We start from the raw sequence: 13,540 nt of genomic DNA on the forward strand, positions 1-13,540 counted from the left end.
CATCAAAAATGCAAAATGTTTGTTGGGCACACGTGATTTTATCTCATAGAACAAACGTATAATATCCCCATAGCCTGTGTTAACCTCAGACCTTATTTTTGCAGTGTATTACAAAACCCTATTCTTTTCCCCATCCATTTCCCAATAGGAATGGGTGAACGGATAGCTGAATGTAACTTATTTCAAATTTTTAGGACTACAAGCAGGCGAGCTCTGTGCAGTTTGTGCACATCAGAGATTGGGCCATCAAAAATCCAAACTGTTTGTTGGGCAAACAAAAATCCACTAAATGTTCATGTGCACTTGATTTCTATTAGCAAGATTTTTTTTTTTTTTTTAAATAGGCCTATAATTTGAAGCTACCATAACTATCCATTGACCTATTTCTCCATGTTTTTGTTAACTTTGTAAACAAACTATACTGATTCATAATGAATTAAGTTTACTCTCACCCTCTCTCCAACCACTCCACTCTTGGATGAGCGCACAACTCTGGAACACACAGACACAGAAAACCATTTGGGACTCATAACTAATGGAAGGGAAACTCCTCAGAATTTGACAAAGCTCCAAAATGAGGAGCTAGAGACCTTTTAGAAAGAGCTGGTTGAACTCGGGGGAATGGCAGAACAGCCACCGACAGAGAGGAAGCTGGCCTGGCTACTGTACAGAAAGTCAATAAGACAACAGCACGGAGAGATATGAGTGTATCCAGAGGGCTTTCCTGACCAGGAAACAGAGTGAGAATGAGTTCAAAGGACAGGAGAGAGACTCATTAAAGGATGACAATTTTATTTAATTCTTCATTTTCTTTACAGCTTTACAGATACCTACATACACATCTAATTCTCCAGATAAACCAAACTAAGAGATTGCTGGAAAGCATTGATTGTCCACATCCTCTGACACTTAACACCATGCTGAAGGGGGTGAACCATAAAATAAGTACCACACACGTAGATGTAACAGACACACACAGACAGACACACACACACACACTTATGGGTTCCATCACAGACATGTAGTCTGGTCTCAGATCTGTTTGTGTGGCCTCTCTATATGCCCTGTGAGGACAGGAATAGGAGAAGGGTGATAATGGACAAAAATAGGTGGTAAGGAAAAGAGATATGACATATAGAACCCAGTTACACACACAAGGCTACATAGAACAAAAGGCACTGCCAGCAGGAACAGCCTAAACACTGAGCAGGGTTGGGTTATAAGGGGTTGAGGAGGTAAGGGAATGGGATGGACATGGGCATCAGGAAGGCATGTGCTTTTGGACGATGAGAGAGAGTCACTGGAATACATAGGTATTACCTCTCATTTAATATTTATACTATTATCTCCAGCCCAGACTCACACACCAATGATAACAATAATTATAACCAATAATAATAATTTGTCCTCCAATGTTTACTACCAGTGCCTCCAGAAAGTATTAACTTTTTTAAAAAATGTTGTGTTACAGCCTGAATTTTAAATATATTAAATTTAGATGTTGCGTCACTGACTTACACACAATACCACATACTGTCAAAGTAGAATTTAGTTTGTAGAACACAAAATTAAAAGCTGACATGTCTTGAGTCAATAAGTATTCAACCCCTTTGTTATGGCAGCGTAAAAAATGTGCTATGAATCGCATAATAAGTTGCATGGACTCAGTGTTCTAATAGTGGTTAACATTATTTTTAAATAACTACCCCATCTCTGTTCCCCCACACATACAATTATCTGTAAGGTCCCTCAAATCGAGTAGTGAATTTCAAGCACAGATTCAACCACAAAGACCAGGGAGGTTTTTCAATGCCTCTATTGGTAGATGGGCATCTATTGGTAGATGGGTAAACATTTAAAAAGCAGATGCTGAATTTCCCTTTGAGCATGGTGAAGTTGTTAATTAGGGGCTTTGGATGGTTTATCAATACACCCAGTGGCTACAAAGATACAGGCATCCTTCCTAACTCAGTTGCCGGAGAGGAATGGAAACTGCTCAGGGATTTCGCCATGAGGCACAATGGTGATTTTAAAACAGTTACAGAGTTTAATGGTTGTGATATGATAAAACTGAAGATGGATCAACAACATTGTAGTTACTCCACAATACTAACCTAAGTGACAGAGTGAAAAGAAGGAAGCCTGTACAGAATACAAATATTCCAAAGCATGCATCCTGTTATTACTAAAGTAATACTGCAAAAAAAATGTGTCAAAGAAATGAACTTTTTGTCCTGAATACAAAGTGTTATGTTTGGGGTAAATCCAATACATCACTGAGTAACACGCTTCATATTTTCAAGCATGGTGGTGGCTGCATCATGTTATGGGTATGCTTGTCATTGGCAAGGACTAGGGCAGCGTTTTCCAAACTCGGTCCTCGGGCTTGAAGATTAGTTGATTATTTGAATCAGCTGTGTAGTGCTAGGGCAAAAACCAAAATGTGCACCGCTCCGGGTCCCGAGGACCGAGTTTGGGAAACCCTGGACTAGGGAGAAGAAGGAAAAAATAAAAAATGGAATACAGCTATAAGCACAGGCAAAATCAAGAGGAAAACCTGCTTTCTATGGCAAGACTTAAATGGCTGTCTAGCAATGAATAATCAACAATCAACTTGAAAGAGCTTGAAGAATTTAAATAAAAATAATGTGCAAATATTGTTCAATCCAAGGGCCTCATTTATTAATATTGCGTAGAAACTATTCTAACATATTATTTACAAACGGAATTTAGAATGGTGTATGCATAGAAAAAGTGTGATTTATCAAACAATCCTGCGAGCGTCATACGCACACTGGTAGGAGATAACCATTGATAAATACCAATTGTTCTCAGCCTCAGTGCTCGTGCACGACCTTGGTGGTTTGCGTTTCAAAATGCCCCTAATTAAACATATGGTCAAAACCATCACTTTAAAGCATGTGGGGAATATACAACAACCATGAAATACAACAGCATAACCAAAAAATTCAAACTTTTCCGAGACTGATATTGAGGTGCTAGTGTCAAAGATTGAGTACAACCACAATATTTTATTTGGCTCGCTCAGTTGTGGCTTGACCATAAAAAAAAAACATAGCTACAAAGTGATGACCATTACGACAACTCAAGTTGCTTTAGCAATGGCAAATATACTTCAAATAAGTAGGCAACACTCACCAATAAGCCATCCATCCTCAACAGCTCCTTCCTGTAGGCGTATAGAGCAACATTGCTGTTCTGCGAATGAACCAGTCGTGCGTTCCACCTGGCCACCTCGCCACCACATTCAGCAGCGTCTTTTGCGCATCACATAACCTATCACATGCGCATAACGAGTGGGAAGCCTTTTCTGTTCATAATTTAAATAGTTTTGGGATGGTAATTTTATGGCGATGTGGGTGCCGTCTATTGCTCCGTTCTTATTTGGGAACCCATAATTGGCATCATGGCAAAGAAAGCCCTCTTGACTTCAACCTGTTGTGCGATGGTCTATGGAAATTGTGTGTGTTACTGTTAGTTTTGCTATTGATTTCATTCTAAACATTGGCTTAGCAAGGGCTGTAAAATGCCGATCGGCAAGCTCCGCTGAAAAGTACCCGTTGCCAAGTCTTAAGTACTCTTTTTAAAGTAGATCTTAAATCCTCTCAAAAATCAATAAGATTGGTTTTGGGAAATGATATCTGATGAGCCAATCTGTACTTTCTGCAGAAAAAGTTGCACCTGTCTCTAAAAACACGCTTTCTGCTAAATGCAGCGTGTGCCAAATCTTCAAACAGAGCAAGATCAGCCATCACTCATTCGATTTGACATTAGCTCAGTCTTTTATAGCATTTCAACAATGTTTGAATACTTTAACAAATTACTGTACTTTATATGGATTATTATCGTAACAAATGTACTGATGTGGTCAAATTATATAGCATGTCAAGATATGTTGCATGAATTCACAATGGAAATACAACTAAATAAAACAAATGATTTAATTATTACTTTGACAATTTCACATTTTTCGCATATTTTCCCCACTCTATGCTTGACATGCAGTTCCCTTATTCCACCACTTGGCACTGTGTATACGCATGGTCATGGCTGTGCTTAAATGTATGCACACTCAAGCAAACTTTCATTTTGATAAATCTCACACTTTGCGTTGAATGACCCCCGCATGGTTTACACAGATTTGTGCTATGCATGATTGATAAATGAGGCCCCAGGTGTGCAAAGTTCTTAGAGACTTACCCAAAAACACTGTAATCACTGGCAAAGTTGCTTCTACAAAAGTATGACTCAGGGGTGTGAATATGTATGTAAATGAGATATTCTGTATTTCATTTTCAATACATTTACAAACATATCTAAAAACATGTTTTCACTTTGTCATTATGGGGGATATTGTGTGTGACGGGTGAGAAAAAAAATATTGAATCCATTTTGAATTCAGGCTGTAACACAACAAAATGTGGAATAAGTCAAGGGCTATGAATACTCTGAACGCACTGTATCCATCACTGAGATAAATATCATTGATATTATAGAATTCCCTTTTTACAAAATAATCACTCATTTCCTGCCTAATTTCCTGCCCATTCTCTAGGATACTATACAGACTGGAAGACCTGTGGCCAGAATCAGTTTGCAAAACAGGTTTATTCTACAATACGTCGTCTTTTCAGTCAGATCTCCACTGCCTCTGTGGAGAGGGACACAGGGGGTTCTGTCCCTCTTAATAATCTTAACTTTGGTGTGATCGGCAGAATGGTGTTTCTCAGCTCAATGAACTTACGGACAGGAGTTTTCCTGACCACATGAACTGACCAGGAATACCTCCTCGCGGTATGACCCTTGACCTCCAATCAGTGTTTAAGCATCAGTTCCTCTCATTCACTCAGTCCTGTAACAGTCGGCTCAGTAGCAGGGCTTCATGGACCTGTCACAGCACCACAGAGTGGCTGGCTCTATGAGGCCTCTAACAACAGTAGTTACAGCTGCATACGCTCTAACAGACACAGGGCCAGTAGCATGGCAAGTCTCCCATCAGGTGAAATGTCAATTTCCAGGTTAGGAGATAGGGGTCAGGGGTTATTGATGACAGGGTGAAGGGTTCACAAAGAGTCCGGAACATCAGCATCCCATTGAACTGTTTGTAAATGCTTAAAACACCAGCAGATGTTTCAAGCAGTGAAGAATAGTTACTGATTGTGCTGATTGTTTACATACTGTATGCTTACGTAGAATGGGTTAATGAATAACAGGATGGATATCTATTGGGTATAGAGAAGGCCTACTGTATGTCGCTATATATGTGACTGCAGTCAGGGTACACAAATGGCTCTCTGAAGAGACTAGTGTCTATGGGAATAACATCTACCTATGAAATACAAGCCTGTCTGCACAAGACCTCCCCACACTAACATGGTTACTCTGGTAGAGGGAGATGCAGGGTTAAGTGCAAGTTAGCCACCTGAGATAGAGGGTTCATTTCAGTGCTGGATAAAAAAGTTAGGACGAGAGTTCAGGTCTTCTTATGCTTCTGTAGCCTTCTGAGCTCAATAGAGCAGTTCTATGAGAAACACTGCTGTACATCCCTGGGACTGATATGAGAGGAGTCTGAAGATGAGAATGGATTCTGGTGTTCCTTTTACCACACCCTAACCCTACACAGCTTTACCCCACAATACCAACCCTGCTTCCCAATCCAACCATACCCTCCCCCATATCCTACCCTCGGCCCTGGATAAGATGGCATGCAGGGACAACATGAGAGTTGATATCATAAATATCAAGTAATGGAACATTCCAAATGGTCCACCCACCATGGAGCGTTGCTTTGAATAGTAATGTCTGTTCTAGTCCTAAATCTTTATGCATGGGCACTGGGGCAGATAGAGAAAGTTGAGACTCATGCGTAAGTAACACTTGCAGTAGCAGCAGCAGCAGTAGAATCTTAAACACATTATCAGACCAAACTGAGATTCAATGTAACATTAGAAGACCCATCAGGTCAGATTGTCAGATCAAACCGAGATATCTGAGCCCAAAGAAGTCAGAGGGTCATTCAGTTCAGTGTCTTTTTACTCCCAGGGATACACACACTTCTTTTGTTCCAGCATCCTGTCCTCATCCTTCAAACAGTCCCTTTTTCCCTTTCCATCCTTTCTTAACCCCACCTCTCTTCTCCAGAGGGGATGTGAGGAGTGAGGGAGGAGCTGGCCGTGTCCTGAGGGGAGAATAGGAGTCTGTAAGCCTGAGTGGGTTCCTGCTCTCCCTGGGGTCAACAGAGGGGTGAGGGTTGAAAGGTCAGAGTGAAGAGATGAGGGGGTCAAGGGTGAGGGGTCAGGGTTGATGTCTCCTGTAGTGCCTTCTGCAAGCTCTGTCGGTAGGCTGTGAATCTCTTCTCCACCAATCGCACACGCTCCGCCTCCTCCTTCTCCAGAATCACCAGGAAGTTCTGCAGTTCAGAATCGAGAATGCATGCCACTGAGAGGAAGAGAGCGAAAGAGAGAGAGAGCGATATTAGTGATGTTAAAGATGGCATTCATGTAGCAATTAATGATTTTAGGACACACAGTATGTGTGTGTGTATGTGGGGTGGGGGGGGGTTGTGTTTGTCTTACCGCTACCTCTTCGGTCTCATTCTCCTTGAGGACAAAGCTAAGCAGCTCAGGATCTGGACCCACCACCAGTCTCAGAGCGAGAGGACACTCCACAAGAGGAAGCTTCTGGAACAGGTCTACACAGACACACGACAAAGGAAAGACACATTAGATTCCACATCCACATATTATCAGAAATCTTCAAACCTACACTCAGTAGGGGGGCAGAATGTAAATGTGCAATGTATATAGCGTGTAATCTGTGTGTGTAACTCACCCTGTCCATCACGGTGTGTCTGTCTGTACAGGGCAAACTTGTGTGGGTTATCCAGCACCATAAACTTCTTCAGCAGGCCCTGTATGACCTCCTTAACCGTGGTAGTACTACTGATGTGGATCTGCTTCACACAATCACTGGGCAGGTAGAACGACGTCCGCTTCTCACTAACCCTGCTCCTTCCCCCTCCTGGCCCTCTGACACCATCATTGGCCGACCGTGTCTTTCCACCTGGCACGCCTGTCCGTCTAATCCCGCCCCCTCCACAGCGAGCACCGTGACTGGTCGACTTAGTCTGAGGTGGACCTTAATGAAGCCAGTGTACAAACCATCAGCACCCTGGGGGAGAGAGAGAGAGAGAGAGAGAGAGAGAGAGAGAGAGAGAGAGAGAGAGAGAGAGAGAGAGAGAGAGAGAGAGAGAGAGAGAGAGAGAGAGAGAGAGAGAGAGAGAGAGAGAGAGAGAGAGAGAGAGAGAGAGAGATGCATGTGTGTCTATAATGGTAAATTCCGATTCAGTACGAAAAAAGGGTTCCAAAAGTGTTCTTCGGCTGTCCCCATAGGATAACCCTTTTTGGTTGCAGGTAGAACCCTTTTGGGTTCCATGTAGAACCCTCTGTATAAAGGGTTCTACATTGAACCCAAAAAGGGTTCTACCTGGAACCAAAAGGGTTCTACCTGTAACCAAAAAGGGTTCTTCAAAGGGTTCTCCTATTGGGACAGCCAAAGAACCCTTTTATGGTTCTAGATAGCACCGTGTATATTTTAGATGTTGTAGCACTCACCAGTTTCATGCCATTCTCTGAGACCGTAGAGTTGAAGTCCTCTATCCTGGCCCGCAACTCTTCCTCTGACAGAGCCTTGGGCCCTCCCTCCTCTTCCTCTTTGACCTCATTCTGCTGAAACACAGAGAGACAGACAACAAGCTGTGTGAGAAACAGGAACTGCAGTACAGGGGGAAGGACACCAAACCCCAGCATGATGACACAACACTGCAGTTGCCCCCACAGACAGGACAGGACAGTACAGTCATGGTCAAAAGTTTTGAGAATGACACAAATACTAATTTTCACAAAGTCTGCTGCCTCAGTTTTGATGATGGCAATTTGCATATACTCCAGAATGTCATGAAGAGTGATCAGATTAATTGCAATTAATTGCAAAGTCCCTCTTTGCCATGAAAATGAACTTAATCCCAAAACAACATTTCCACTGCATTTCAGCCCTGCCACAAAAGGACCAGCTGCCATCATGTCAGTGATTCTCTCATTAACACAGGTGAGAGTGTTGATGAGGACAAGGCTGAGATCACTCTGTCATGCTGATTGAGTTTGAATAACAGACTGGAAGCTTTAAAAAGGAGGGTGGTGCTTGAAATCATTGTTCTTCCTCTGTTAACCATGGTTACCTGCAAGGAAACACGTGCCGTCATCATTACTTTGCACAAAAAAAGAGCTTCACAGGCAAGGATATTGCTGCTAGTAAGATTGCACCTAAATCAACCATTTATCGGATCATCAAGAACTTCAAGGAGAGAGGTTCAATTGTTGTGAAGAAGGCGTCAGGGCGCCCAAGAAAGTCCAGCAAGCGCCAGGACCGTCTCCTAAAGTTGATTCAGCTGCGGGATCGGGACACCACCAGTGCAGAGCTTGCTCAGGAATGGCAGCAGACAGGTGTGAGTGCATCTGCATGCACAGTGAGGCAAATACTTTTGGAGGAAAGCCTGGTGTCAAGAAGGGCAGCAAAGAAGCCACTTTTCTCCAGGAAAAAACATCAGGGACAGACTGATATTCTGCAAAGGTACAGGGATTGGACTGCTGAGGACTGGGTAAAGTCATTTTTCTCTGATGAATCCCCTTTCTGATTGTTTGGGGCATCCGGAAAACACCTTGTCCGGAGAAGACAAGGTGAGCTCTACCATCAGTCCTGTGTCATGCCAACAGTAAAGCATCCTGAGACCATTCATGTGTGGGGTTGCTTCTCAGCCAAGGGAGTGGGCTCACTCACAATTTTGCCTAAGAACACAGCCATGAATAAAGAATGGTACCAACACATCCTCCGAGAGCAACTTCTCCCAACCATCCAAGAATAGTTTGGTGATGACCAATGCCTTTTCCAGCAGAATGGAGCACCTTGACATAAGGCAAAAGTGATAACTAAGTGGCTCGGGGAACAAAACATCGACATTTTGGGACCATGGCCAGGAAACTCCCCAGACCTTAATCCCATTGAGAACTTGTGGTCGATCCTCAAGAGGCGGGTGGACAAACAAAAACCCACAAATTCGGACAAACTCCAAGCATTGATTATGCAAGAATGGGCTGCCATCAGTTAGGATGTGGCCCAGAAGTTAATTGACAGCATGCCAGGCGGATTGCAGAGGTCTTGAAAAAGAAGGGTCAACACTGCAAATATTGACTCTTTGCATACACTTAATGTAATTGTCAATAAAAGCCTTTGAAACTTATGGAATGCTTGTAATTATACTTCAGTATACCATAGTAGCATCTGACAAAAATATCTCATAACACTGAAGCAGCGAACTTTGTGAAGACCAATACTTGTGTAATTCAACGTTTGACCACGACTGTAGGCAGGAAGTATTCTGAATGGAGCAGAGACACAGAAAATTACACTATGACTCTATGCCTCTCTGTCCTTCTTTCTCTCCTTCTTTCTCCCTCTTCATCCCCACTGACAGACACATCAAGCAGTCACTCTGACAGCTCCAATCTCTCCCACTGCTAAGGCCACGAAAAAGCACAAAACTCTCCCTCCCACCATGCAGTGTGACTGAAGGGCTCATCATGGGGATGAGGGAGAGATGAAGGAGGAGGGTGATGGGGCGCGAAGGAAGATGAGAATGGGGGAGTGGAGGCGAGATGAGGAGGGAAGATGGGGAGGCATGGTTGCTGAGCAAGCCTTAGCAACACAGAGTTTAACTGGGTTATTTATAGATGCATCCTCTTATGTGGATGCTGTTTTTATTTTTTATCCTCTTTTTCATTCTCTTTTTCTGGGACACAGTGGTGTGAGAGATAGACGATGGGGAATAGAGAGAGAGAATGCAGGGCAGGAATCATTTATGTATGGGAGTCCTCAGGGTGTGAGGGGACTGAGTCTGCTTCATTCAGTACAGTCGCTTTGTAGCGTGTGTGTGTGTGTGTGTCGTGTGCAGCATTTCTTGGCTTTGCGTTAGCAGAGATGGGGAGCAGGATCAGTCTGAACAGGACGTTGTGTCTTCCCTTTCTTCTCTCTCTCTTCTCTCATTACAGACCATTAACTTCTCTCCTCCATGAATATGAACAATATGCTTGGGTGGAGAGTTGTGTTTGTTGTGCGTTTAGTGTGTGTGTGCGGCAACTTTCCATGGCATGGCTTAGTGTGTGTGTGTGTGTGTTTATCTTGGCATGTTCCAGTGCAGTAAGAGTTAATGATGCGAGAATGCAGAGGGAAGCTTTGGGCAAACTGGTATAAATGTCAAACTGACCATCTCTAAACAACCACAAGACTAAACACTAACACAAATACCTTGAAACAGCATGAACATTCCTGTAACACAGAAGCTAGAGGATTGGCACAGCATTACTGTATTATGTGCAACTCTCCTCCCTGTAGGCCCTCAGGGGTGCGTGCTTAGTCCCCTCCTGTACTCCCTGTTCACCCACCCGACTGCGTGGGCACACACAACTACCAACACAATCATTAAGTTTGCAGACGACGCAACGGTGGTATGCCTGATCACCGATGACGATGAGACAGCCTACAGGGAGGAGGTCAGAGACCTGGCAGTGTGGTGCCAGGACAACAACCACTCTCCTCAACGTCAGCAAGACAAAGGAGCTGATCGTGGACAACAGGAAACAGAGGACCGAGCATGCCCCCATTCACATTGACGGGGCTGTAGTGGAGCCGGTCGAGAGCTTCGCCTCAGTGTCCACATCACTAAGGCTTTATCATGATCCAAACTAGGGTTGAATATTTTCCAGGTATTTTACAAATCTTCCACCCCGAGAATAAATCACTTTTCTCCCGGGTAACCCAGTATTTCCGCCAAAACCGGAAGTGTCATTCAAAATCAGTATAAAGCATATAAATTAAATATGTCTGTATTTGATTAGAGCTTTGATCAGCATGAAAATTCTATCCTGATGCTACCCGAGCCTGATGAGCCATATATTAAATACATTTTATGAGCCCTACATGAATGACATTTAATGAACCCAAGCCCAAAAAGCCCAAATGATTGTGCTGTTATCCAATACATGGCCTATATGATATAGGCTACTGCACATTACGCATGACAGAAAAACATAAAAGCCCATAGATGTAGCTAGCTATATGAGTAAATAAATGAAACTAGCTACAGTAGGCTAATCTTCTTGAGTGTGAACTGTATTACTGTATACTATATGGACTGGAATTACGTACATCGTTCAAACCACGATAAAGCAGAAGAGAACATGTGATTCTGGTGCAGCACATACGGCCTACAAAGTTACAAGTATAGGCTAGCGAATTTGATTTTAATTTTTGAAATATAATAGGACCTATTTGTATAATTAGTAGGCTGACACATATATACCTTTCATAATATTTCCCCTAATGTTATTAGCCTACCTCCTCTTTCTCTCTCTCTATTGTTGGTTCATTCCTTCCCTCGCTTTCAACAGTTAAATGAAATAAGTTTTGTTGTCCTTATCTTCGCCATTCTAATGACATCCTTGAATAATATAGGACTAGAATTAGATGCAGAAGGCTTTCACTTCTCTTCAGGAAGATTGAATGGTTATGGGTCTGAATAAACAACTGCTATAGCCTACGCCATCGCCATACGTTGCTCTTCTTTCAAACTACCAGTGAGTTCTATTGGCTGCTGTATATAACATTCAGCAGAAAAAAGCTTGTCCCTCTTCGAATAGTCAATGGAGTTGATGGAGAGAGAGAAAGACTGCGAAAGACTGCGAGAGAGTGCTCTACGCAAACACTGATTTAAAGCAACAATATTCGAGTAATAGGCTGTTTTAAAACTCTGCAGCTGCAATTTAAAAATTATAATCTTTACAATTAAAAAACAAGGTGACCCCCAAAGCCAGATGGAGATGGGTAAATTAGACATGCATTCAGTCTTTATATTACTGTAGTATAGGCTATGCTGCAGCAAATGTAGGCCTACCTGTCACAATAAAAAAAGTTACCATGATGACATGATAGGTCTACATGCATTGTGAACTGCGCTCCATACTGAAATGGGCTGTCTGTCCCCACCCTGAGCATTGATGATTCATCATGCAGAAGCCGTAGAGAAGCCAGATTTAGACATGGCATATAATTTAACAGTTCCATTTCAGGACATGCTGTTCATATAAATCATTTATTATAATTTACCAGTTTCGTGAGTTATTTATCCAGGGAAAATTGAGTGGTTTTGGGCGGTGAATCCCAGTAAATCTCGGTAACCGGGTTCCCTCCATTCAACCCTAATCCAAACACACCAACACAGTCGTGAAGAGGGCACGACAACGCCTCTTCCCTCTCAGGAGGCTGAAAAGATTTGGCACGGTCCTCAGATCCCTTAAAAAGTTCTACAGCTGCACCATTGCAAACATCTTGACTGGCTGCATCACCGCTTAGTATGGCAATTGCTTGGCATCCGACCACAAGGCGCTACAGAGGGTAGGGTGTAAGGCCCAGTACATCACTGGGGCCGAGCTCCCTGCCATCCAGGACCTCTATACCAGGCGGTGTCAGACAAAGGCCCTAAAAATTGTCAAAGACTCCAGCCACCCAAGTCATAGACTGTTCTCTCTGCTACCACACGGCAAGCGGTACCAGAGTGCCAAGTCTGGGACCAAAATTCTCCTGAATAGCTTCTACCCCCAAGCTATTTGACTTCTGAACAGTTAATCAAATGGCTACCCGGACTATTTGCATCGACCCCCCTTATTTATTATAGATTTTTGCACTGACATTCTTGCACTGGCTCTATGCACACTCACTAGACTCTACTCATAAATACTACACTGACACCCCAACACACACACAGCCACATATTACATATGCTCACACACACAAAACACACACACACGCATGTATATTGACGCCACACACACACACACACACACTCACACATTCACACTCTTTACATACGCTGCTGTTACTCTGTTTATTATCTATGTACTTATTACCTCAATTATCTCAACTACCTCGTACCCCTGCACATTGACTCGGTACCGGTACTCCTTGTATATAGCCTCGTTATTGTTTTTGTTTTTTACAATTGTTTTCTTATTTGCTAATATGTTCTTCCTTTTTAACTCATTGTTGGTAAAGGGCTCGTAAGTAAGCATTTCACTGTAAGGTCTACACCTGTTGTATTTGGCGCATGTGACAAATAACATTTGATTTGATTTATCCATGAGGATGAGAGAACATTTAGCAGTTTTAAAGCTAATTTCCTGCTATTCTACACATTTTGCCATGAGGCTGAGATACATTTGTGCAGTTTTAAAATAAATGTTCTGCAATTCTAAAAAATAATAATATTTATGATAATGTGTTCATATCCCGACGGTAATCCGGCCCTGCATATAGGCCTACACTGGTGTGAATACAGATGTGCTTGGATTAATGTGTGTGTTGGGGGCGGGGGTCAAGATTCCAGGGTCAGAGTTGAAAAATACTCCTTCAT

At 42.8% G+C, this 13,540-nt stretch overlaps 1 protein-coding gene across 2 annotated transcripts in view; it reads right to left on the minus strand.

Annotated features, from left to right (window-relative positions):
• Nucleotides 1–6,898: 6,898 nt before the first annotated feature.
• The window catches only part of LOC123486453 (ras association domain-containing protein 5-like), a 33,513-nt gene continuing 26,871 nt past the window's right edge, over nt 6,899–13,540 (minus strand). Inside the window, exons 3-4 of one of the 2 annotated variants that reach the window (XM_045217772.1) lie at nt 7,635–7,745; nt 6,899–7,191 (exon numbers count right to left, since the gene is read on the minus strand). In XM_045217772.1, the coding sequence (XP_045073707.1) occupies nt 6,979–7,191; nt 7,635–7,745 (324 nt within the window). In that variant the 3' untranslated portion in view covers nt 6,899–6,978. Of the gene's footprint in view, nt 7,192–7,634; nt 7,749–13,540 lie in introns of both variants that reach the window. The other variant, XM_045217771.1, reaches the window with a different exon arrangement.

Source organism: Coregonus clupeaformis, unplaced genomic scaffold, assembly GCF_020615455.1.
Source record: "Coregonus clupeaformis isolate EN_2021a unplaced genomic scaffold, ASM2061545v1 scaf1220, whole genome shotgun sequence".
Lineage (NCBI taxonomy): Eukaryota > Metazoa > Chordata > Actinopteri > Salmoniformes > Salmonidae > Coregonus > Coregonus clupeaformis.